This window comes from Gymnoscopelus microlampas (genome assembly GCF_963454915.1).
Source record: "Gymnoscopelus microlampas genome assembly, chromosome: 8".
Classification (NCBI taxonomy): domain Eukaryota; kingdom Metazoa; phylum Chordata; class Actinopteri; order Myctophiformes; family Myctophidae; genus Gymnoscopelus; species Gymnoscopelus microlampas.
The window spans coordinates 2,531,265-2,554,940 of NC_139945.1; the positions used below are offsets into that span (position 1 = coordinate 2,531,265).

The 23,676-nt window shown below is 40.2% G+C and overlaps 1 protein-coding gene across 1 annotated transcript in view; it reads left to right on the plus strand.

Moving 5' to 3' along the window:
• Positions 1-23,676, plus strand: part of mpzl3 (myelin protein zero-like 3) — a 46,148-nt gene that overhangs the window by 14,812 nt on the left and 7,660 nt on the right. Inside the window, exon 3 of the mRNA XM_084065197.1 lies at positions 22,267-22,480. Coding sequence (XP_083921323.1) covers positions 22,267-22,480 — 214 coding nt within the window. The remainder of the gene's footprint in view (positions 1-22,266; positions 22,481-23,676) is intronic.

The window sequence follows — 23,676 nt, forward strand, 5'->3', positions numbered from 1 at the left end:
GCACAGAGAAGTACAGTTCAATACAAGGTCTGTGAAGAGGATTTTAAACACAAGGAAGCACTATGGCTTGTTTCCATTGGGGTCCTGTGTGTACTCAATTCATCAAAACATTTAATGTTTTAGGGAAGACTCAGACAGCATTCGTTTTGTACTGGGTGCAGGCAGGGAGCCAGTGGAGGGAGTGGAACAGGGGGAATCACTTTAGGCCAAACGCGTTTCAAGAGGAGATTATCATTTAGAATTTCACTCTCAAAATGTACTTATGTGTCCAATATGGACATGGATATCTCCAGGGTGGCAAAACTCGCACCGGAAGTTTGGTGAAATACTTTGCAGTGGATGGAGCCGGCTGGAGCAGCTCATGAACAAACATTATTTCTGAATGATTGAGACCATTGTAAAATAATGGCTTCATAGCCAAGATCAGTCTATTAACAGCTGAGAGTTCATGGCAGCCCAGTGAGAATCTTACTCTCTCTGCTCTTTGGATAGCTAAATAAAATGATGCAGAGTGTACATGGAAAAACAAGAGAGCAGAAAGCAATGTGTGATAATTATGTTTTCTTTTATTTTCCAGAAGCCATTATTTTACAATGGTCTCAGAAATAATGTTTGTTCATGAGCTGCTCCAAGCCGGCTCCATCCACTGCAATGTATTTCACCAAACTTCCAGTGCGAGTTTTGCTACCCTGGAGATATCTAGAGAACGGACGGAATTCATGTCCTTTCCTTTCAAAAGCTTCCTTGGTATGCTACAGGATGTTATAGAAAAACTGGAAGGGGCTTTAATAATCCTTAATAGTTTGTTTTAAATGTACATGCTACAGTATGTTGAGAGGCCACATCATTCCTTTATATAATAATAAAGTATATATATACTGTGTATATATATATATATATATATATATATATATATATGTTTTACTCATGACCATTAGTAAGCATAATAGAGATATACTGTATATGACAGAATGTAAAGGGACAGTTCACCCCCAAAATGACCTTTTTTTCAATTGATTAGTCACTCCATGAAGGCTTGAATTCATGGAGATTTTTTTCTTAAGACAATAATTTGATGACCAGCGGACCGGTAGGCAGCGGTTGCGGTAGGAGACACAAAGGAGACTCTTTGTGTCTCCTACCGGAACCGCTGCTGGTCAAATTATTGTCTTAAGAATGAGACAAAAACAACAAAATATCCATGAATTCAAGCCCTCATGGAGTGACTAATCCATAGAGAAAAGTCATCCCTTTAATAGCAGTATTCATTGTAGTGTAAGAGTGTGAATAATTATGTCGAAAGTCCGGCTCTAAATGATTGTGTGAAACGATGATAAAGCAGAAAGGCTTTTCTTTTGTCCTGATGTACAAACACAGTGCATACACACACACACACACACACACACACACACACACACACACACACACACACACACACACACACACACACACACACACACACACACACACACACACACACACACACACACACACACACACACAGTGTGTATAGGTGAGTAACCAGGCGTAGTTTGCTCTAGGTTTCATCATAGCTGCCCTGCCCTCCCCCGCCCCGCCCACTGTAATGGTGTGATAGATGTCATGGGGTGTGTTCCAATAAGAGCGCTGTAGCCTCATCGTTTTCCTATGCGCTGTCTTTCACCAGGAATGTACCAGTGGTGTAAAGTAACTAAGTACATTTAATCAAGTACTGTATTTAAGTACACTTAAGTACACTTAAGTACAATTTTGAGTTTTTTTTTTTTTTTTTACTTTACTGGAGTATTTCCAATTTTCAGTACTTTTACTTCTACTCCACTACATCTCAGAGGCAAATATTTTTACTTTTACTCCACTACAATTATTTGAAAACGTTAGTTACTAGTTACTTTGCAGATATAAATGATTACATTACAAAACATACATTAATCACTTTAGCTCTATGTTATACACGGGCTATTTGAAAATAGCAGATCTACAAGCTCACAACGCGTCGCGTTGTGAGCTTGTAGATCGGCTATTTTCAAACATTTTAGTACCTTCACTTTTGTCACTTTAAGTATATTTTGATGCCAATACGTTTGGACTTTTTATTCAAGTAACATTTTGAACACAGGCCTTTTACTTGTAACAGAGTATTGCTACTTTTACTTAACCCATTAAGACCAGGGACGCATCTGTGTCATTTTTAGGTTTGCGCTAAAAAAGCATTATTTTACACTTTGGCTATTTTTGAAAAATCGAGAAAATTGGGGAAAATCTTTTGAATTATATTTCTTAAAGCAAACATTTGTAACGCAAACTTTTGCTTCTGGGGGGTCCCTGGAACAACATATGTTGAGATGGGGGTCCGCGGCCAAATACATAATACATTACGGGGGTCCTTGACATGAAAATTTTTCAGAACCACTTATATAGAAACATACGTTTTTTCAAAAAACGGTTAGGATTTAGAAGACATTTTGTAGAATCTGAACCTCAGGCCTTAACCCTTTAAGACCCGGAACGCATCTGTGTCATAAGATTTCTTTGGCTCTATAAAAATAGTAGATAGAACAAGCTCATAGCGCGGCACCGAGTGCCGCGCTATGAGCTTGTAGATCTGCTATTTTTTTTTTTTATCGTGAAAATGTGTGCAAATCTTTAGTTTGAATATATATATACTTTTTTAAAGCGAAAGTTTTGAACTCAAATCTTTTTTTCTGGGGATTTTACAAATGTCTTCTAAATCCTAACAGTTTTTTTTTTTCCTAAAGTTTTTTTTTTTTTTTACTTATGTTGCTATATTTTCAATGGTTGTCAAACTTTTTTCATGTCAAGGACCCCCAAAATAATATGTATTTGTCCGCGGACCCCCTCCCATCTAAACCTATTTTGTTCCAGGGACCCCCAGAAGCAAAGATTTGAGTTAAACATGATTTGCACAAATTTTCAAGATTTTTCTATAGCAGATATACAAGCTCATTGCGCGGCACTCGGTGCCGTGCTATGAGCTTGTGTATCTGCTATTTGTGAATAGACCACCGAAGTCTGACGTAATTTACACATCCTTGGTTTGTCTACCTGGTTCGCGGTTTTCCACCCCCATTCTGAATCCCCATAGACGTGTTTAATATCGCGTCAAATAAGAACTGTGTTCCAAAAATAAACAAGTGACCCCGACGGTTTGACTCTTATGGATATGAAGCATCAACTGACGGTGAGAAAACGAAAATGTTACTTCCGCCGAATTAGTTACATTTTCTCCAGAAACAGACTGTATCAAATATAAGTGACTGACTATCATAAACGATACAGAACCTCCTCCCTGACAATTATGCCGAGACAGTTTGTTTATTTTTGGACCACAATTCTTATATGAGACGATTCTTTGATGACCCAATGTTATTCTCCATAGAGACATTACTTTACCAACCTGGGGATGAACGAGTGACGTCAGGACTTTGGTGGTCTATAGCCAAACAAATCTTAAAATGACACATGCGTTCCCTTCCCGGCCTTAAAGGGTTAATGGGTTAAGTAAAATATCTGACTACTTCTCCCACCACTGGAATGTACTGTACCAGTCCTGCCACCTCCTCTGTTCCTCACCATCTTCACCCACAGCTCTGTCTAGACCCGTCTCAATCATTACACAATCACCTGATCGCTATTATTTGAGATAATCACAGTTATGTTGCACAATCTTCTGAATTGTTCTCATTCAACTATTGAGAACTAATTAATTATTGTTGAAAACTGATCTACAAGCTCACAGCATGTCAAGTGCTGTTAGATTGTAGATCAGGGGTCTTCAACAGGGGGTCCGGGACCCCTAGGGGGTCCTCAGAGTTACTACAGGGGGTCCGCCAAATCTTTGTGTGATATGATTTTTTATTTTACCTTAACCACTTGAACCCTAGTATCCCTATTCCGAGGAGAACTTTGGCCAAAAATAGCCGATCTACAAGCTCACAACGCCTCGCGCTGCGAGGCGTTGTGAGCTTGTAGATCTGCTATTTTTGGCAAAGAGGCTTAGGTGTAGAAGGAAAAAAGAGCAGACCACGTAAACGAAAAATGTTGAATTGGAAACACAATTTTATACGATATAGAGGGGGTCCCTGCTTCATCCCTCTGTCAGCTAGGGGGTCCTTGGCCTGAAAACGTTGAAGACCCCTGTTGCAGATAGCTCTGGTCCAGAGCGTTATAGTGAGTGTGAGTTCTCTCTAACGGTCTGCCAGGCACTCGGCTCTGCTCATAGACAATGAATTCCTCTGCCCTGCGAGGGCTCTGTTTTTAGTAAAAATAAACAAAACCACTTCATTACTCACCGACACAAAGGTTGTTTTGTGTTGTTGAAAGTCTATTCTCGGAGGTGGGCAGCCTCTCAGCACCCCACCTTCTCTGTAAAATACACTTTTTGGGGCAGAAAAAAAGAAATGTCAGCGAGACAGATTTTCTTTTTATTTACTGCTCCACTGCGCCCTCTACAGGTCTGGTCAATATAAATTACCATTGACCAGATCTGTAGAGGGCGCAGTGGAGTAAATAAAATAATAATACAATTGTATATTTAATCTTGTCATATCTGCTCTGTGCTATTTTTGTTTACAAAGCCTAACAGTCAAATATAAATGTAATTTTCATTTGTATAATGTTCAATGCCAAAAAAACACATTCATTGCAATTATATCTCAACTAAAATGCAGTGGTGGAAAAAGTACTCACGTTTCTTACTTAAGTAAAACTATCAATACTGCATTGTGAGTATATAAGTATGGGTATCAAAATGTACTTAAAGTAAGTAAAAGTGCTAAAATATTTGAAAACAGCAGATCTACAAGCGCACAACGCGTCGCAATGCGACGCGTTGTGAGCTTGTAGATATGCTGTTTTCAAATAGCCTAGGTATAAAATAAGGCTAAAGTGGTTAATGTATGTTTTATAATGTAATCATTTATGTCTGCAAAGTAACTAGTAACTAAAGTGTTCTAATAATTGTAGTGGAGTAAAAGTACAATACCTAGTAAAATGAGTTAATATAGCATACAAATATGTTTAACCACTACCCTATTTAATATGGCAGATCTGCAAGCTTGTGATGCAACACATTGTGAGCTTGTAGATCTGCTGTATTTTATAAAATAGGGACACCCTCCTTCTGGGTTTGGGCCCTCTGGTTTTATGACATTATGGATTCACATTCTACATGAGTAAAAGTACAAAAGTATTGGCATCAAATTGTACTTAAAGGAGTAGTTCACCCCCCAAAAAAAAGAAAGTATTTTCTATCAATTACACACCCCTTAAAGCATTGAATTCATGGAGATTTTTTTTGTTTTTTCTGAGCCAATAATTTGATGATAATTATAAAAAAGCTAATGTATTCGGTAGGAGATACAAAGGAGACTCTTTGAGTCTCCTACCGGAGAGACCCTCGTGTTATCAAATTATAGAATTAGGAAGGTGACAAAAACAAAACAATCTGCAAAGTAACAATAGTAACTAAAGCGGTCAAATAAATGTAGTGGAGTAAAAATATTTGCTTCTGAGATGTAGTGGAGTAGAAGTATACAGTACTTGAGAGTAAATGTACTTAGTTACTTTCCACCACTGTCTTTATGTGTGTACGTGCGTCACAAAGAACCTCCCTGCCCAGCCTGTGAGTCCAGCGGCTCCAGCCCATTACGGTCAAGGCCCTTTTTCCCCTCGTTCATGTTTTGCTGCAGTGCCAGATTTGGCCACTTGGAAACCCTTACCTCAAAAATGCCCCTCCTGTACATGTCCCTTAGGGCTTTGGTCTTTACCAGAGCCATTCAAGGACAGTGACACTGTGTCATTTTAACATTTCTTTGGCTATTCAAAAAATAGCAGATCTACAAGCTCATAGCGCGGCACCGAGTGCCGCGCTATGAGCTTGTAGATCTGCTATTTTTGAAAAAAATCGTGAAAATGTGTGCAAATCTTTTAAGACATATTTACATTTTTAACTCAAACCTTTGCTTCTGGGGGTCCCTGGAACAAAATGTTTCGAGATGAGGCGGTCCATGGACAAATACATATCATTTTGGCATGTTATCATGTTTGCGAACCGCTGATTCTAGCGACATGAGTTTAAACAAATAAAAGGATTTAGAAGACATTTGTAGAATCCCCCAGAAGCAAAGATTTGAATTACAAATGTTCGCTTTGAAAAATATATATATATATTCAAAGATTTTCACGATTAAAAAAAATAAAAAAATAGCAGATTTACAAGCTCGTAGCGCTTCAGACATCTAAAAATGACGCAGATGCGTTTTTGAATATTTGCTTTGACTGGCTAGCGAGACGCATGATGAAATAATAACCTATAAATACACCACGCACTTCAAAAAATCCTTTTTTTTAAAAGTGAGCTTCCATCACTGTGATGACCACTGTTGTTGCTCACTTCACACTGGGTGTGATTTTTTTTTTTTTTTTTTACATTAACCACTTCAACCCTAGCATCCCTTTTCTGAGGAGAACTTTAGCCAAAACTTAGCAGATCTACAAGCTCACAACGCCTCGCAGCGCGAGGCGTTGTGAGCTTGTAGATCAGCTAGTTTTGGCAAAGAGTTATAGGTGTAGAGGGAAAAAAGAGCAGCAAAGGTTTAATCTGAAACACAATTGTATACACTATAGAGTAGGGGGTCCCTGCTTCATCTCTCTCTCTCAGCTAGGGGGTCCTTGGCCTGAAAACATTGAAGACCCCTGTTTTAGACAAAGTATTATAAATGTAACTGTGTTGTTTTACATTCTTTTTGCCTAATAAAAAATTCAATCAATTCAAACAATCAAAAACGTGAGCAGAAAAGCCCCTCAGGCGGTCAGAGGCCTCAAACCGCTGTGTTCCTGTATGTGTGGTGAAGCTAGTGCTATTGTAGTATAAATGTACATCATGTCTCATAACTGCACTCAGCACTGTAAACCCCACACGCGCACGCGGTGGAAAGTAACTAAGTACCTAATACTCAAGTACTGTACTTTTTAAGTACACTTTTGAGCAGAGACGTGCAGAGAGATTTGGAGAGGCAGGGGCTGGAATTTCAAAAGGGCACATGCACGGACGCGCGTGCATGTGTCCCCCTGCGCGCGCGAAGCGCGCGCGAAATTTTGCGGATATTCGTCGGATTCGGGTACTTTTTTACCCGTTTTTTGTTACTTTATTTCGGTTTTAGGGTTAGGGGTAGGGTTAGGTTAGGGTTATAGATATATAATAAAAAAAAATTAAAAAAACTTGGTGGCTTTGGATAAAACATTGGTGGCTATAGCCACCGAAGCCACTTATTCTTCTGTATAATGAGTACTTTTACTTAAGTAAAGAAATTGAGTACTTTTCCCACCACTGCTGCTGTGCTGACACAGAGAGAGAGAGAGCGAGAGAGAGAGAGAGAGAGAGGTAGAGAGAAATATATATGGGCTCCTGCTTGACAAGTAATTTCAAATTAACAGCTATATATATATATTTTTTGTCCATACATACCTAATCTGTCTCAAACAATTGGTCCGTGTTCTGCGTGCATTCACTGCGTTCAGTTGTGCACTCATTTAGGTTTCGATTGTGTATAATAGACTTCGTTTGCCGGGCGGTATCGCGCACCCAAAAAATAGCCGATCTACAAGCTCACAATGCCTGGCGTTGCGACGCGTTGTGAGCTTGTAAATCAACTATAATTCTGCGCGAGCACTGCATGGCACGGGGCTCAATTAAGTAAGCTTTACTGCAGGTGCGAGGCCAACGGGCGCAGGGGTTTCTACAGTTTACAGTCAGAGGAGACAAGGGCACTTTTTACCGACAGACAAAAGGGCAGGGGCTCAAGCCCCCTTTGATGTCTATGTGTGCACGTGCATGCTTTTGAGGTATTCACTTTACTCGAGTAGTATTTCCATGTTTTGATACTTTATTATACTGCTATTCCACTTCATCTCGGAGGCAAATGTTATACTTTATTCCTCCAATACAATTGTATTAGATTAGAGTAGATGGAGTAGATTTAGATTACATTATGACAAGACATATGACCAATTACCAGTTATTAAGCCCTCTGTTATACTTTGGCTATTTGAAAATAGGCCGATCTACAAGCTCACAATTACAACACAAATAAAATGTTGGTACTCTTAAAGGACGACTTCACCCATTTTCAACCTATCTTCGTATAATTGGTCCTCGCTAATACTCATGATAAAATGGTACCGTTAGGCAGATTTTTTTTTCAAACAAGATTTCACATTTTTTATTTAGATTTGTATTAACACAAGAACAATGGCTTCTTTTATTGTGTTGCAACTTTCCAGGAATAGAAAGCCTGCAGTTTCTATTAGCTTGGATTCCCCATCGATGATGTCACTGGTAGACAGGATTCTGAACTGTCTACAGTCCTCCTTTAAAGGGATAGTTCAACCCCAAAACGACTTATTTTTCCTATGTATTAGTCACCCCATGGTGACTTGATTTCATGGATATTTATTAGTTTTTGTCTCATTCCTAAGACAATAATTTGATGACCGGCAGCGGTTCCGGTAGGAGACACAAAGAGTCTCCTTTGTGTCTCCTACCGGAACCTCTGCCTACCGGTCCACTGGTCTCATCGATAGAAAAAAAGTAATTCATTGGGTGAATTACCCTTCAGCGTATATTTTCATGGCAATACTTTTGTCCTAAAACTTTGAATACAGGACTTGTAGAGTATTTCTTTTTCAGTACAAATATGTGGAGTACTTTCCTCTAGCCCTGCTCGGAAGCAGCTCACAAGTTCACAACGCATCGCGACGCGTTGTGAGCTTGTAGATCTGCTATTTTCAAACATTTTAGTACTTTTACTTTTTAAGTCCATTTTGATACCAGTACTTTTGTACTTTTACTCAAGTCAATTTTGAACTCCGGACTTTTACTTGTAACGGAGTACTTCTTCTACATTGCAGTATTGATACTTTTACCTAAGTAAAAACATTTGAGTACTTGTTCCAGCACTGATCATATAAGTGCACTCAGCGGTGTAACCCCACACGTCCTGCCCTGCATCCCGTCACAGCGGCGCGGCGCGGCTCTGAACGGATCAGTCTCCATTTGCAACGGAGCAGCAAGAGGCCATAATGCATTATGACCTGGAACGCCATATCTGTGGCATTTTTCTGATTTCTTTGGAATATTTTTGTGAAAATCTAAAAAATGTATGAAAATCTTTGAGTATATATATTTAAAGCCAATTCTTTGTAACTCAAATGTTTGCTTCTGGGGGATTCTGTAAATTGTCTTCTAAATCCTAACAGTTTTTTGGACAAACGTATGTTGCTTTAATATCAGTGGTTCTCAAACTTTCATGTCAAGGACCACCCACAATGATATGTATTTGGCCGCGGACCCCCCCATCTCAAAATATGCTGTTCCAGGGACCCCCCCCCCCCAGAAGCAAAGATTTGAGTTATAAAATGTTCCCTTTAAAAAAGATATATGTTCAAATATTTGCACAAAAAATGGTCAAGATCTTTCAAAAAATAGCAGATCTACAAGCTCATGGCACTCGGTGCCGCGCTATGAGCTTGTAGATCTGCTATTTTTTGAGTAGCCTAAAGTATGAAATATGGATAAAGTGCTTTACACAGACGCGTTCCCGGTTCTAATGGGATAAAGTGTGGTTTGCGTTGTAATTCCATTTGGAGCGTTGTGCTGTGTGCAGATCCATAGATTGTGGTGGGCTTGTAACCATATATTTATATATATATATGGTTCATTTCCTATAGGAACACTCACAGTTAAGTGGAGGAGCTAATGTAGTTGCGGCTGTAACCGACATGGGAGTGCTGTTGGTTTTTGGTCAGTTAACCCTTTCAATCCGGGAACGCAAACCGTGTCATTTTTAAGATGTCTTTGGGCTATTCAAAAATAGCAGATCTACAAGCTTGTAGATCTGCAATTTTTGAAAAATCGTGAAAATTTGCGCAAATCTTTGAATATATATATATTTTTTTAAATCCTGGGGGGTCCCTGGAACAAAACGTTTTGACATGGGGGTCCACGGGCCAAATACATTATCTATTATTTTTTTTCCTAAATCCTGACAGTATGTTGCTATAATATCAATGGTGCTCCAACTTCTCCATGTCAAGGACTCCCCCAAAATGATATGTATTTGGCTGTGGACCCCCATCTAAAAATATGTTGTTCCAGGGACCCCCCACCAGAAGCACAGATCAGAGTTTAAACAAATCTCTTTAAAACATTCAAAGACTTGCACAATTTCCCATTTTTTTTTTACAAATAGCAGATCTACAAGCTCGATGAGCTTGCATATCTGTTTAAATAGCCAAATAAATGTTAAAATACCACAGATGCGTTCCTGGTCTTAAAGGGTTAAGATGTAGTAGTCATGGGTTAGGCCTCAAAGTGTGTGAGAGGAGAAGAGAGCATTATGTCTAAGAACCACATGGACTCAAGTTCTTCAGTCTCCACCACTGATCTGTTTATTGGATTTCCATAGAAGCCAACGTGACTTCTATGGAAGCGAGTCGTGCACCGAAAATAGCTGATCTACAAGCGTGCAAGCTTTTAGATCAGCTATTTTCGGTCATTAGTTATTAAGTGGTCCAAAACCATCGATATAATACACGTTCAGAAGCGTCTTCCATAAGCTTGAATGGTCAGGGATATTTAATAAAAGCAATTAAGATTTAAAGCCTTAATTGCAGATATTAAAGCAGCCTTAAAGCAGCATCTACAAGCTCATAGCGCGGCACCGAGTGCCGCGCTATGAGCTTGTAGATCTGCTTTTTTTGGGAAAAATCCTGGAAAATCGTGGGTCTTTGAATATAATACATATTGCTTCTGGGGGATTCTACAAATGTCTTCTAAATCCTAACAGTTTTTTGAAAAAAACGTATGTTGCTATAATTTCTCAAAAAATATATATATTTGGCCATGGACCCCCATCTCCAAAATATGTTGTTTCAGGGACCCCCAGAAGTTGCAACAGAGTAAAAAAAATCGCTTTAAAACGTATGTATTCAATGATTTCCACACATTTTGTTGATTTTTCAAAAAAGATTGCAGACATACAAGCTCATAGCGCGGCACTCGGTGCTGCGCTATGAGCTTTTATATCTGCAATTTCTGAATAGCCAAAGGAATCAAAAAATGACACACAGTTCCCGGTCTTAATGGGTTAATAAGGACAGCACCCTGAAGAGAACCCGGAAGAGAGCGCTTCAATTCCAGCGCTGGTTCCTTGGGTCTTGTTTTTAGAATGATATCGCCTAAACAACATCATTACATTATTCTTAGCTTTATTCCATGATGGAACTGACCGCCACAGAGATGGAACCAATCGTGTGATGGAGATTATGAGCAAGAACTGTTGTCACTGTAATAACTTAGATATGAGGTTAAAGCCAACCGGCGTGTCTTTTGTGTAGGGTTAGCAAACTACCTGACATTCAAATAAGGGAGGTTCCTTATTTAAAGTGGTAGTTGGCAACCGTGTTTTTGTGTGGAGTCTGTATTTTTTTTTGAGTAAGGGGTAGCTTTGCATTTGCCCCAAGGTGATGTTTAAGATAGGGTAAGTGATTTTCTTTGGTTAAAATAAGTGTTAAATAGCTCTATACTCATTGCTATAGAGTGTTTGTTCTGTAACATGAGTCTCCATGTCTCTCCAGCTCTTTATAAAACAGAAAATGCATTTTCAGGTCAGGATACCAATTTTATCCAATCAGGATAGAGAACTCAGACACTATACAGATTAAACAAGTGAAATTGGAAGTGATGACACAAATAAATGAGAAGACACACAATTGGAACTGGAACATGATTACTGAAATGGTTACTATCAGAATATGATGCTTTAACCTTTTAACAAAATACTTTTTGGTTTAACCAAAACATGTCACTTACCCTACCTAAGTGATATCTGTTTTGTTGAAATAAGTGTTATAGAGTGTTATGTTCGGTAACGGGAGTCTCTCTGTCTCTCCAGCTCTTTCATAAACAGAAAACGCATTTTCAGGTCGGGATACCGATCGTATCCAACCAGGAGAGAGAAGTCATGCAGGATAAACGAGTGCATTTGGGAGTGACGACACACAGAAATGAGCACTAACTGGAACACTATAAAACTGATGAATGGGTACTCTCTCTTGATTGGATGAAATTTGGCAACCCACCTGAAAATTAACTTTCTGTTCTGTTTGCTAAAGAGCCGGAGACACAGGGAGGCCCCTGTTACTGAACACTCTATAACAGCGGTGGGCATCTCTGATGATGGAGAGGGCCACTATATGTCCACACTCACTCCAGAGGGCCACATTTCATATACTGACACCTCTTATCTCTGTATTTTAACTTTTTTCGTAATTAAAGGACAACTTTGTTTTTTTACAACCAAGGTTTATATTTTAGCTTGTAATTAAAGTAAATAAATGATGAGTGTCATTTTTTTTTCATTTACTGCTTTCTATAGTTTTAGCATTTTTTGCGATATTTTTTACAGTGGGCGGGGGCATTCTGTCCGGTGGCTAAATATGCCTTTTTTACACAATAAAAAAGGTCCGGCTGTCTGAGATGGCCGGATGTGAGTTATTGGGGGCTAGAAGAGCTCCTGTAAATAATAATAAAGAAAACGCCGGGTTAATGTGTTAAAAAAATACATATTTAGCCACCGGACAGAATGCCCCCGCCCACTGTGAAAACACTGTAAAAAAGATTGTGAAAATTGCTAAAACTATAGAAAGCAGTAAATTAATTTTTTTTAACACTCATCTTTTATTTACTTTAATTACAATCTAAAACATAAACATTGGTTGTAAAAAAACAAAGTTGTCCTTTAATGCCCTACTTTGTCATTCTATGTCACACAAACTTTGCAAAAATAGCCGATCTACAAGCTCAAAACGTGTCGCAGTGCGACGCGTTTTGAGCTTGTAGATCTGCTATTTCTGCAATTTCATTATTGGAATCCCGAATGATTTTTTGCTATTTTTTTATTGAAATCCTGAAAAGTAACATTTGTATTTATTTCAAATGTATTTAGTTATACTTATGTTAACTTTATGAACTCAAATACAAATACATTGCACATGAAAAGGACAATACGTTTGTTATACTGGTCATAAAGCTACTATTATAGACTGAAGTAATTAAAGTGGGTAACAGCTGAAATCAATAATATATCAGTATTCTGATATTAACCTGTGGGCCGCATTAAGTGAAGGTGGAGGCCGCATGTGGCCCCCGGGCCGCAAGTTGCCCATGTATAATGCTCTATAACTATGATTACTATTTGAATATAGAAGCTATAAAAAAAAACTAAAGTTTTAACCCAAAAAGAACACTCTTGCTGGTCAGTGGAGAGAGACACTTCATCTGTGTCCATACCAGAACTGTTCTGAGTCCAGTTTAAAGGTCAGCTTGTGTACTTACTGTCAGTGAGGGCTGACACACTAGACTAGTCATTAACACAGGAACTCACTCCAGCTTCCATGTGTTCCACTGGAAGTCTTGTCTTCATTGTTGCAACATTTATGATAATCATTCATGCGTTAAAATCTGATCAGTGTCTAACACTTATTGGTGAGTCTTTGTATTTAAAGTTTGCCTTAATCCATTAAAGACGGGGAACACATGTCTCATTTTAAGATTTATTTGGCTATTCCAAGCTCATAGCACGGCACAGAGTGCTGCGCTATGAGCTTGTAGATCTGCTATTTTTGAAAAATCGTGACAATGTGTGCAAATATTTGAATATATATATTTTTTTTTAAAGCGAACATTTGTAACTCAAATCTTTGCTTTTGGGGGTCCCTGGAACAACACATTTTGAATGGGTGGTCTGCGGTCAAATACATATCTAAAAATGTTTTCTAAATCCTAACAGTATGTTGCTATATCAGTGGTGCTCCAACTTATCCATGTCAAGGACCCCCAAAATGATATGTATTTGGCCGCAGACCCCCATCTCAAAATATGCTGTTCCAGGGACCCCCCAGAAGCAAATATTGGAGTTAAACATTTTCGCTCTAAAAATATATATATACATTCAAATATTTGCAAAAAAAGATAGCAGATCTACAAGCTCATTGCGCGGCACTCGCGCAATGAGCTTGTAGATCTGCTATGTTTTGATAGCCAAATAAATCTTAAAATGACACAGATGCGTTCCCGGTATTAATGGGTTAACAGAATCTAAGACAATCGTGTGGGAAAAAAAACTAGATTTATTTGAGAAGTAAGCCTTGCCGAGCCATGTGGCTCATAGGGCAGGAGGCGGCTTGATCTAGAACATAGGTCTTCAACAAGGGGTCCGGGACCCCTAGGGGTCCTCAGAGTCACTACAGGGAGGCCACCATCTTTGTGTGATAGACTATTTGTTTCTACATTAACCACTTGAACCCTAGCATCCCTATTCTGAGGGGAACTTTAGCCGAAAATAGCAGATCTACAAGCTCACAACGCCTCGCGCTGCGAGGCGTTGTGAGCTTGTAGATCGGCTATTTTCGGCAAAGAGAGGGGGGAAAAGAGCAGACTAAGTACAGAGTGAAAGTTGATTTAGTATTGAGGGTTTAAGTGGTTAAATTAATGTCTGAAAATACACATTAACATGAAACCAACATCTATGAAAAGCTTTAATCTGCAACACAAGGTTATGCGATATATGGGGGTCCCTGCTTCATCACTCTCTCAGAGAGGGGGTCCTTGGGCTGAAAACGTTAAAGACCCCTGATCTAGAAGGTCCACCCTCTGGATAAGTGGACATGTCGCAGGGACTGGCATGCTGCCATTTTCGGTGATCACCCTCTCACCGCGGTGCATGATCACCCTATATCACCCTTCAGGTGATATAGGGTGATCACATAAATGGTGGTTTGGATACTAGGCGCTCATAGAGTACAGAAGTCCTGACGTCACTCGTTCATCCCCTGGTTGGTAAAGTAATGTGTCTCTATGGAGAATAACATTGTGTCATCATAGAATCGTCTCATATAAGAATATTTGAAACAGTCTGTGATTTTGGGCCCCGCCCGGCCTGGCCCAAGAACTCTTATTCCGGGTGCCCGACTCCGTCTTAAGACAAAGTACCTTATGACTCAGCCTTTAAGAGGGTGTGTGTGTGTGTGTGTGTGTGTGTGTGTGTGTGTGTGTGTGTGTGTGTGTGTGTGAGTGTGTGTTGTACACTAGCACATAAGTCACAGCGTGCAGACAGAATGGTTTCACGTCACTCTCTGTCAATTGTTTTAATCTGAGCGTTGCCAAATAAACCCGTTGCCCCCGGGGTGTGGCCCTCCCACCCCCCCCCCCCCCCCCCCGCGTTCTCTCCCTTTGTTTTGCACAAACAAGTTATTCCACAACCTTGATAAATAAATAATGTCCGTTTTTTTTTTTCCTTTCTACAGTACGTCCTCACAGATGCAACACAATGATGTGAATTTCTCATTTTGATTTTTAAAGGGGGGGGGGCTTGATTCGCTCCCCCCCTCCTGCCCGGTCCAATTTCATTAGAGGCTTTTGGCCTGTGTGTTTTTGTTTTAACGGGGCTCCTGTCTCTCTCTCTGGTCGTATATCAGCGGTGGAGAGAAGGAAAAAAAAGAGAGACCATGAATAACTCATTAAGACCCGAGGCCGCATCTAAAAAAAAATCAAAATCCAAGAAAAAATCAAAATCCAAAAAAAAATCAAAATCCTAAAAAATTTTTGGAAAAAAATATCAAAAAAAAAAATGTTCACGATTTTTCAAAAAATAGCAGATCTACAAGCTCATAGCGCGGCACTCGGTGACGCGCTACGAGCTTGTAGATCTGCTATTTTTGAATAACCCAAATACTTGTAAAAGTGACACAGATGCGTTCCCGGTCTTAATGGGATATAAGCATTTGAAAAGCTCAATCACATGAATATCACTCTGCTCTCTGCATGCCAGAGGGTTTTTATTATAGCGGCACTCTGGCATTGGTGCGCTGCCACGGGCTGCCCCGCGCCCGCGACGCTACGCCTCACGCATAATTATCTGCCTTCCAGCAGAGAATTAACCCTTTAAAGGAGAGATCCGGACATGTTAAGTGTTATCTTTGATGTGTCGCTAGTCACTCACCAACGTAGAAAGGGCCGTTGAGTTACAGATGTGCCACTTCAAAACTTCACACGTTACTGTTCTTTCCCTGAAAGTGCCCTGAAAATGCATTTTTTTCCTCCCTGTTATGCCCTTAAAAATGCACTGTTTTGCCCCTGAAAAGAAGTTGTCACTACACACCCTCGTTTTCCCATTCAACAGACATCCATATACATGAGAACAAAAGAACGTGTGTTGAAGAAGGTGTCAGACTCATTATGAGGCGAAAGGTGATTTGAAGAGGTCCTTGACCAGTTGCTCAAATTAATTAGCATCATAAAAGCAGTGATCATCAAAATAATTCAGCATTTTAAATGCCCTTCTTTGTCCCTCTTATTGCCCTGGGAATCCCCTGAAAATGTACTGTCTTGGCGATGGCAGGACATTTGAAGTTTTGAAATGGCACATCTCTAGTACCTTTTTCCTTGGTTTAGTCATGATCCTATATTTACTGAGACACTACACTGTCTCTCTGTATTCTATGTATGTGTTTACCTTGTTTATTTTAAGTCTCTCTGGTTAAGAGTGTCTGATAAATGTCTACATTGTAAATGTAACTTTCAAGCGAGCGGGAACAGCGTTACAGACAGACAGACAGAGCTATAAAACCATAAACCTGTAAAGCTTTAGTAGATTGTTAACACTTCACACACTTTGTCTTCTGTTTTTATGAAGCCATCATATACTCTCTAACACACACTGACAATGTGTGTGTGTGTGTGTGTGTGTGTGTGTAAACACGGTAGTAATAAATGCAACGATAATCTCTTTAACGTGACACCAGCCACACGTGTGTGTTTGCTGTATATGAGGCCCTGACAGCAGGTCCCCTCAATGAAGTGTGCTGTATATGAGGCCCTGACAGCAGGTCTCCTCAATGAAGTGTGCTGCCTGGATGATCATTTATCATATCATGCACGTTAGCCTGATTTACAGTATTTACAAAGACTGTGAGAAGACAGACAATATGTTCATTGAAAAGATTACAGTCGACAAACGGAGGTATTGCAGGTGGTCCCTGGCCTGTATGAATGAATGAACTATTGTAAAGCGCTTTGAGTAAGTTTGAGTACTTAGAAAAGCGCCATAAAAATGCAATTCATTATCATTAAAAACAAAAAAAGTTAAAGTTACAGGAGTTCTTACTGTATTCAATTCAATTCAATTTTATTAAAGTGTCAAATCACAACAAGTTGTCTCAAGACACTTTACATGTAGAGCAGAGACCAGACAGTCCCACCCTGTCTGGTCCAACAAGCAATTTTGCGACAGTGGCAACGAAAAACTCCCTCTTAACTGGAAGAAACGTCAGGCAGACCCTAGGCTCTAGGGTGGGAGGGGCCAGGCTTTAGGGTGGGGGCCTTCTGCCTCGACCGTGTCAGGGAGAAAGAAGAGAGAGAGAGGGAGTAGTAACAGTAACAATAGTAGCACATATAATAGTGTAAGATAGTACATGATAATATAATATTGTACAACAATAATGTGTATGCAGTATATAATGTTATAATATAAGAATGTTAAGATGATATACAGTATAGTGTAGTGGTATAGTGTAATGTAGTAGAAATCCACGGTCGTACTGTATTGTATGTATGAAATGTGAGCTTACCATAGTCGCAGTAATCCTTAATCATATTCCATCATATTCAAACAAAATCACTGTATTTTATTAGATATTATATTGATATTATAGCTATTTTCTCCAGCTCCCTGTGGTGCATGAACCCCTATTGTGTGGGGGGTGGGTCTATGATGGACCCACCACACGCACTAGTGGTGGTCCCCAGGTTGCTCTTAGTCAGGATGGTGGTCCCTGGGTCAAAATCAGTTGAAAACCCCTGACATAGGGACTAGAGAGGGAGTTAGTCAAAAACGTCATCTAGCGTCTCCATTACTCAGCCGTTCTTTTAAGTGTGTGTGTGTGTGTGTGTGTGTGAGAGAGTGAAAAACTGTGTGTGAATCGTTACATTTGATTCATCGCACATGTCCTAAGCCAGTGTTTCTCAAACTTTTTCATGTCAAGGACCCCCAAATTGACACTTATTAACCCGCGGACCCCTATTTGAAAATATATGCCAAGGCCCCATAAGAGAAGATTTTTACGGCTCTAGCAGTGATTCTCAACCATTTTAATTTCAAGGACCCCCAGTTTGACAAGCATTAGGCTACGGACCCCCATAAAAATGTCATTTCTATCTCTGGGACCCCAATTTATATTGTAAAATCAATGTTAATCTAACTCTGAGAGTGTAACGGGTCCATTTGGTTCCATTTGTACACTCTCAGAGTTACAGACCCATAAGGGTCCATTTGGTTCTTAACTATCATTTAGCTGGGTACCCCTTGGAACTCCCTCAAGGACCCCTGGGGGTCCCCGGACCCCGGAGAACCAATGTCCTAAGCAGTGTTGATTTGGTGAATCTATCTCTGGTGGGACGTTATTTTAAAGACGTCACACGCACTTCGCGCAACACCTACGCTACAGGTCACACAATGGACAATTAATATGCCTCTTAAGCTCATTTCTTTGTTAATTCACCTGGTGTGACACCCGGCCGTCACCAGCCTTTGCAAACTTTGTTGAGGTGTGAACTTAAGGGTTGTTTTTAAATCGATGCATGTGCGTGCGCGTGCTCCTGCTCAAAACAAGACTGGTGGTACGGCGTGTTACCGCGTCCCATGACCCAATGCATCCCTGGTCCTAAGCCTGTATTTAAAATGATGAAGTGCAGTAGAGTAGACGGTGATGGGATCTCAATATAGCTGTTTAATTCATAGCTTAGGCTGAGCCCCCGCTGTACTGTAGGCCTACAGTACCTGAGACAGAACATTGACACAGGCCAAATGTAAATGATTTGCCTGTCTTGTATGTCTGTCTGTCTGCCTGTCTTTCTTTCCTCCATTTTACGTAGTGAGTTGAATTCCTTCAGCAGGATGGGTTTCCACAGCAGTGGGTGTAGTAGAGCAGTGGTTCTCAAACTTTTTCATGTCAAGGACCCCCAAATTGACACTTAATAGCCCGCGGACCCCCATTTGAAAAGATATGCCAGCGACCCCTATAAGAGAAGATTTTTACGGCTCTATAGCAGTGATTCTCAACCATTTTAATTTCAAGGACCCCCCAGTTTGACATGCATTAGAGGCTACGGACCCCCATTTAATGGCATTTCCATCTCTGGGACCCCAATTAATATTGTAAAATCAATGTTAATCTAACTCTGAGAGTGTACAACTGGAACCAAATGGACCCGTTAGGGTCCATTTGGTTCCATTTGTACACTCTCAGAGTTACAGACCCATAAGGGTCCATTTGGTTCCTGTCCATCATTTAGCTGGGTACCCCCTGGAACCCCCTCAAGTACCCCTGGGTGTCCCCGGACCCCACTTTGAGAACCAACGTAGTAGAGAGACATACAGTAGGTTTGTCTGGTTATTTGTCATGGCAGAGCAGCCGTGCCCTGCCTTTTCTTCCAGTAATTTGAATGTTATAATGGTATCAGTGTTGACGCTGACATTTTACTCAGAATCTACCCGCGTTGACTGTGTATCGTAGAGCTGAATTAACACATTAAAGGGATATTTGACTTTTAAAAAAATGGGGTCATTGTATCGTCTACTCAGGCTTTTGTGAGCCCCCCAGACAGTGTTTAAGTTGCTTGATTCAGTATGTAGATATTTGATATTCATTTTATCAGACACGAACCCCTTCCTATACAAACCCATTGTAACTTCAAACTCCATTTTAAACATGTTAGATTCATCAGAAACACCCGTCCTTGGTTCTGGTGACTCACCCTGCCCTCCTAATATGTGACATATATCAAAAATCGTGCACATTTGTGCAAATCTTTGAATATATATGCATTTTTAAGCAAACATTTTTAACTCAAATCTTTGCTTCTGAGGGGGTCCCTGGAACAACATATTTTGAGATGGGGGTCCGCAGCCAAATACATATCATTTTGGGGGTCCTCAAAAAAGTTTGAGAACCACTGAGATTATAGCAACGTAAGTTTTTTTCAAAACACTGTTAGGATTTAGAAGACATTTGAGTTACAAATGTTTGCTTTAAATATATAGATATTCAAAGATTTGCCCAAATGTTCATGATTTTTCAAAAAAGAGCAGATCTACAAGCTCATCTGCTATTTTTGAATAGCCAAAGTATAAGGTAATGGTTAAAGTGGTTCAAATCTAAAATGACAGATGCTTTCCCGGTCTTAATGGGTTAATAGATGAATAGAACTCACTTTAAAATGATTATTTTTATTCAGCTGCAGAAAAAAAAAATGTTTCGACCTTCTGGTCCTTTTCTAGTTAAAGGAAATCACATCTTTATATAGTGAAATAGCAAGGTTAGTCAATTAATAGATGGCCATTTTTCTAACTCTACTGATATAATGTTCTATCATTGCATTTAGCAAAATGATGGAGGAGAAAGGTTAGAATAACGTGTTCCTTCCACGCGCTACGTCCTACCGGGGAAACTCCCCCCCCTGTCAGGTGACAAGAAGCGGCTTGCTAGCTCTCATGCATCGAAGGAGGCATGAGCTCGGCTCTGGGCTCTCCCTAGGCTGGCAGAGGGAGTGCAGTGCCCAGGATTACCGAGACAATTGGCACTGGGTGAAAAAAAATGGGGTTGCAAAATCGTGGGATAAAAATGAAATAGTAATAAGTCAGATTATGGATCAGGGAACATAACCAAATGAGACAGAGCACAGAGCACTTCTAATCCTCTCATGAATATAGATTATAGGACTTTTTATCTTGTCTGCTTCTTTCTGTTCAGTTTGATCCACGGCTTGTTGCCGAGCTGAGAAACAAACACATTTATTACGCCTAATGAAACACAATAGATGGAGCAATAAAATATACGTTGTTACTGTTTTCCTGATCGATAACTTTCATATTTCAAGATACAATTCCAAACATGCCATAATGGCTCTGCTTCATAGATGATGTACACCAGGGGTCTTCAACAGGGGGTCCGGGACCCCTAGGGGGTCCTCAGAGTTACGACAGGGGGTCCGCCAAATCTTTGTGTGATATGTTTTTTTTTGTCTCACATTAACCACTTAACCCTAGCATCCCTTTTCTGAGGAGAACTTTAGCCAAAAATAGCCGATCTACAAGCTCACAACGCCTCGCGCTGCGAGGCGTTGTGAGCTTGTAGATCGGCTATTTTTGGCAAAGAGTTATAGGTGTAGAGGGGAAAAAAGAGCAGCAAAAGTTTATCTGAATTGTATACAATAGAGAGGGGGGGTCCCTGCTTCATCTCTCTCTCTCTCAGCTAGGGGGTCCTTGGCCTGAAGTGAAAACGTTGAAGACCCCTGATGTACACTATATACGTTTTGTCAGGCTAACTCGTGATATCATATATATGGCTTTCTACCCCCCCCCCCCTCCCCCCATTATATATGGTAGCTGTCAGGCAGAAACCTTGTATCTCCATATTTCACCTTTTTTATTTTATTTTCCATAAATTAATGCCCTACTTCATCATACAAGGGTGTCGCACTAAAGCAGTGAAAATAGCAGATCTACAAGCTCACAACGTGTTGCATTGCGTAATAACCTGCTCTCAAATCTCCTAACCTCACTCTGTGTGTGTGTGTGTGTGTGTGTGTGTGTGTGTGTGTGTGTGTGTGTGTGTGTGTGTGTGTTTGTGTGTGTGAGAGCATTGCAAATGAGGGTAAACCTCAATGCTCTTTTCGAGAATAAATAATTTATTTCAATCAATCAAACCCGACCTCACATTTTAAGACCGGGAACGCATCTGTGTCATTTAAACATTTCTTTAGCTATTCAAAAATAGCTGATCTACAAGCTCATGCTGTTTTTTTTTAATCTTGAAAATGTTAGCAAATCTTAATCTTTACAACTGTCAGTTTTCTGAAAAAAAACGTATGTTACTATCCTGTCAAGGACCCCCCCAAAATGATATCTTTTTGGCATGCGGATCTCATCAAAATATGTTGTTCAAGGGACCCCCCAAAAGCAAAGATGTTGTTAAAAAATATATATACAAAGATTTGCAGAAATGTTCAAGATTTTTTTTTAAATAGCAGATCTACAGGCTCGTAGTACGAGCCTGTAGATCTGCTATTTTTGAATGTTTTTGAATAACCCCCCCCCCCCCCCCCTCCCCCTTTCCTGTTGTCTTGTCCAGTTCTTCCACTTCTCCTCGAGGGCCTTCCCGGTGACAGAGGGTCAGTTTAAGGACAGGGTGCTGTGGCAGGGCGGGCCGGCGCGGGGCGACGCCTCCCTGGCCCTTATCAACGCCACGCTCAACGACAACGGAACCTACACCTGCTCTGTGAGGAACCCCCCCGACGTGCACGGGTCCCCCTCCTCTCACACTGTGCTCACTGTCACGCCTAAAGGTACAAATATATACCCTACCCCCCCTCCTCTCACACTGTGTCACTGTCACCCCTAAAGGTACACATATATACCCTACACTGTCACCCCTAAAGGTACAAATATATACCCTACACTGTCACCCCTAAAGGTACAAATATATACCCTACACTGTCACTACTAAAGGTACAAATATATACCCTACACCAGGGGTCGGCAACAGGCGGCCCGCGGGCCGAAATTGGCCCCCCAGAAATAATATCTGGCCCGTGAGATAATTTTGAAAAAAAAAAAAAAAAAACATTTTTTTTTTTTTTTTTTAGAAAAATATTTTTTTTAATTCGGTTTAATTATGTTAATGTTCACATTGTTGGTGCCATCAGTCACATATTAGTAAAGATACAGTATGAATGATTTACTGAAAAGTGTTATAAAAAAAGTATTAAAAATTAATGTTAAAATAATTATAAATACTTATTTCATAGAACCTGAACCCACTTTTGAAATCATGCACTCATAAACACGATGCATTTTAAAGGATTTATAACATTTTATAGCTAGATTAGAGGAAAATGGAGAAGAAAAAAAAAAATCACCAGAAAAATCGCCTGTGCTGATATTTAAACCGGAAAAAATGTTGATTTATATTGGTCAAACAGAACCGAATTAGACCCAAATTAGACCCGATTTAGACCGAGTTAGACCCGAATTAGACCCGAAAAAATTTGCGCCCGCGCGCTTCGCAAATATATACCCTACACTGTCACTACTAAAGGTACAAATATATACCCTACACTGTCACTACTAAAGGTTCAAATATATACCCTACACTATCACTACTAAAGGTACACATATATACCCTACACTGTCACCCCTAAAGGTACAAATATGTACCCTACCCCCCCCCCCCTCTCACACTACTGACTGTCACACTGTCTGTCTCTCTAACCTGTCTGTCTCTCTAACATGTCTGTCTCTCTAACATGTCTGTCTCTCTAACATGTCTGTCTCTCTAACATGTCTGTCTCTCTAACATGTCTGTCTCTCTAACCTGTCTGTCTCTCAGCAGCCAGTGTAGAGGTCAGTGCCGTGGCCTCAGTAAGGGCCAGTGCACACTGTAGGACACACCATTATGCTGGCGGAGGCCTTTCTTAGCGCTCGTCGATTGGCTTTGATCGCAGAGGTGTTGCTCGCTGTGTGTGAAAGGCTCTGTTAGCGG